The sequence below is a fragment of the Naegleria gruberi genome (assembly GCF_000004985.1).
Source record: "Naegleria gruberi genomic scaffold NAEGRscaffold_171, whole genome shotgun sequence".
In the NCBI taxonomy this organism is placed as follows: Eukaryota; Heterolobosea; class Eutetramitea; order Acrasida; family Naegleriidae; genus Naegleria; species Naegleria gruberi.
Window position 1 is genome coordinate 6199 of NW_003163165.1, and position 2590 is coordinate 8788.

Consider the following 2590-nt stretch of genomic DNA (forward strand, 5'->3'; position numbering starts at 1 on the left):
TCTAACCAACTGATCTATCGCTGCTTTCATTATTAACTAACTTTACTGTGTTGACATCATATAAGAGAAATTTTCTTTTTACCAATATTAACTTTCAAAGTTCTTTAAACTTCAAAAATAATTAAAAAAAAATGAAAAGAAAGGAATCTTCCAACACCTCAACCAAACAACAGCAGAAAAAATTAAAACGTTCAGACGACTTTCAAAATGCTACCAATCACGAAATTGACCATGAAATTGCAACCATTGATTCCGAGATTAAGAATTTGAACCAATTTAAAGAGGAATTGTTGATTATCAAGAGAATGAGACCTCAGACTAATGTTTATTATTCTGCCGAAATGAAGAAGAATGCTTCCATTGTTACCAATTCATCAGCAGCAGCTATTTTCCAGTTGCAGAAAATTGGAACTGATCCAATGAGTTTAGTTTTGGAGTTTGCATTTAAACATCAAGTATTAGAAATTGGTGAACTGAAAGAGTTGACTTTATTATGTAAGGCCTTTTGGGAGACAATTTATTTCGTACCGTTCACAATCAGTCTTGGGAAGGAAGTTAAAAAGATAGACACAAAGAAAATGTCCAAATTGACCAACCTGAAAGGTATTGAAATAGCTTGGTATCCATTGAATATCAAGTTGATGGAACATTTACTCAAATTGAATGGCAACCTATTGGATAACCTTGTCATCAGATACGATTACTATAATGGTAAAGGTGTTGTGATTCCATCAACTTTTGCCAATTCTTTCAAATCATTGAAATATGTCGATTGTTTAGATTCTAAAAAGAAAAAGTTTGACTTTTCACAAATGACATCGGTGGATAATTTTTGCCTTATTCTTCATTCCTCATCGAGAGATTATCATGAAAAGATGATTCCCTGTTTTCCTCCCAATTTGAAAAAGTTTTGCATTTTGAGATCGAATATTGATCAATATCTGAAATTTCCAGATATTTTGAAATATGAACATGTAACAATTATTGAACCACAGGATGTACTGGCCACGAATAGTATTAGGAGAAATCTATTTGTGGACTTTTATCTACCAGCAAGCTCAACAAAGACTTTAACCTTAATTCGTTTAAGTGCCAAACAAAAGAAACCAGATCCTCTCATTCCACTTTTAGCTCAACATGAAATCATTGCAAAGGATGTTAATGGAGTGTTTGTTGTGGCAGCAAGTGCCAAGTACATGACCAATATCATGTCTTTGGCAGAGGTAGCTCATAAACATTTGGAGGTGGCATTTGAGGAAGATTCGGCTGTTCCTAATTATCCCTCAAATAGGTACATTGATGAGCACTTTAAGGTTTTTAAGAGTTTCTTCCCTGACTTGGTTTACTCCCATGATGGGCAACACGTTTCACCTCATTATTAATTCATTCGACAATTTTCCCGCCATATATATTTATAAACAACACAATTCACTTATTTCCAGGCGAATCATTAAGGAAGTCAATTAGATTGTTCAATCAACTAGTTGTAAATTAATTTTTGCAATGTAAGAAATTTGAAAATAACAAGATCATTATCTTCAACCAGTCAACTGCAACTGTTTAGAAATTCAACCATGGATATTTAAATAGTCGTGTGCATAAATCCAAAGGCCTAGGGTGCACTTTTAAAATGGCCGTCATTTCTCTAAAACCAACTGAAAGATTATCCTAGGTGCCTAGTGCGTACTAATTCAAACCTATTTAAGCAACAAAAACAATTATTGCAATTCTTCAAATAATAATTCAAAAAAACAACAACAACAACAAAATGTCTACAACAACAAACAAATTAGTCGTCATTACAGGTGCTTCCAGTGGTATTGGTGAAGCTACTGCAGTTTTATTCGCTCAGAAGGGTTACAAGTTGCTTCTCCTTGCTAGAAGAAAGGACAGATTGGAAGAATTGGTGAATGATAGTCGTTACTCTTTCAATCAAGATAATACTCTCATTCATCAATGTGATGTCACCAATGTTGAAGATATTCGTACGGGAGTTGAATTGGCAACCAAAAAGTTCAATTTACCAGTTGACTGTTTCATTAACAATGCTGGAATTGGTCATTCTTCTCCACTTTCTGAGCAATCATTAGATAAGCAATATGCTGTCATTGATGTCAATATCAAGGGTGTCCTCAACGGCATTAACGTCGTTGCCAAGGACATGGTCCAACGACAAGCAGGAACCATCATTAATATCAGCAGTATTGCTGGAAGAAAGACCATGGATGGTGCCTCAGTTTATTGTGGTTCAAAGTTTGCAGTTCATGCCATTAGTGAAACATTGAGAAGTGAGGTTGCTTCTTCCAAGGTCAGAGTGGTTGTCATATCACCTGGAGTGACAGAGAGTGAAATTACTGGACACGATGAGAAACTACACGAAATGGTTGAAGGAATGAAGAAGGGACTTACTTTGGGTATTCTAAAGGCACAAGATGTTGCCGAATCTATTTTATATGCCTATCAAGCTCCTCCACATGTTTGTTTGAGAGAAATTGTTTTGGCACCAACAGAACAATCCCTTTAAAAACATCACAGTGATAAGGAATGAATAAGATAACAATTATATGTATTATATATGTAAAATAGCAAT

General features: G+C 34.7%; 2 protein-coding genes across 2 annotated transcripts; both read left to right on the forward strand.

Moving 5' to 3' along the window:
* Positions 1-131: 131 nt before the first annotated feature.
* Positions 132-1432, forward strand: NAEGRDRAFT_82340 (uncharacterized protein; the record flags this gene model as incomplete). The annotated part of the gene is made up of 1 exon (XM_002668537.1): positions 132-1432. One exon carries the CDS (start codon positions 132-134, stop codon positions 1380-1382), a length of 1251 nt encoding a protein of 416 aa, XP_002668583.1. The 3' UTR covers positions 1383-1432.
* A 336-nt stretch (positions 1433-1768) lies between these two features.
* On the forward strand, positions 1769-2524 carry NAEGRDRAFT_54718 (uncharacterized protein; the record flags this gene model as incomplete). The annotated part of the gene is made up of 1 exon (XM_002668538.1): positions 1769-2524. The coding sequence occupies one exon, from the start codon at positions 1769-1771 to the stop codon at positions 2522-2524; it is 756 nt and encodes a 251-aa protein (XP_002668584.1).
* Between the last annotated feature and the right edge of the window lie 66 nt (positions 2525-2590).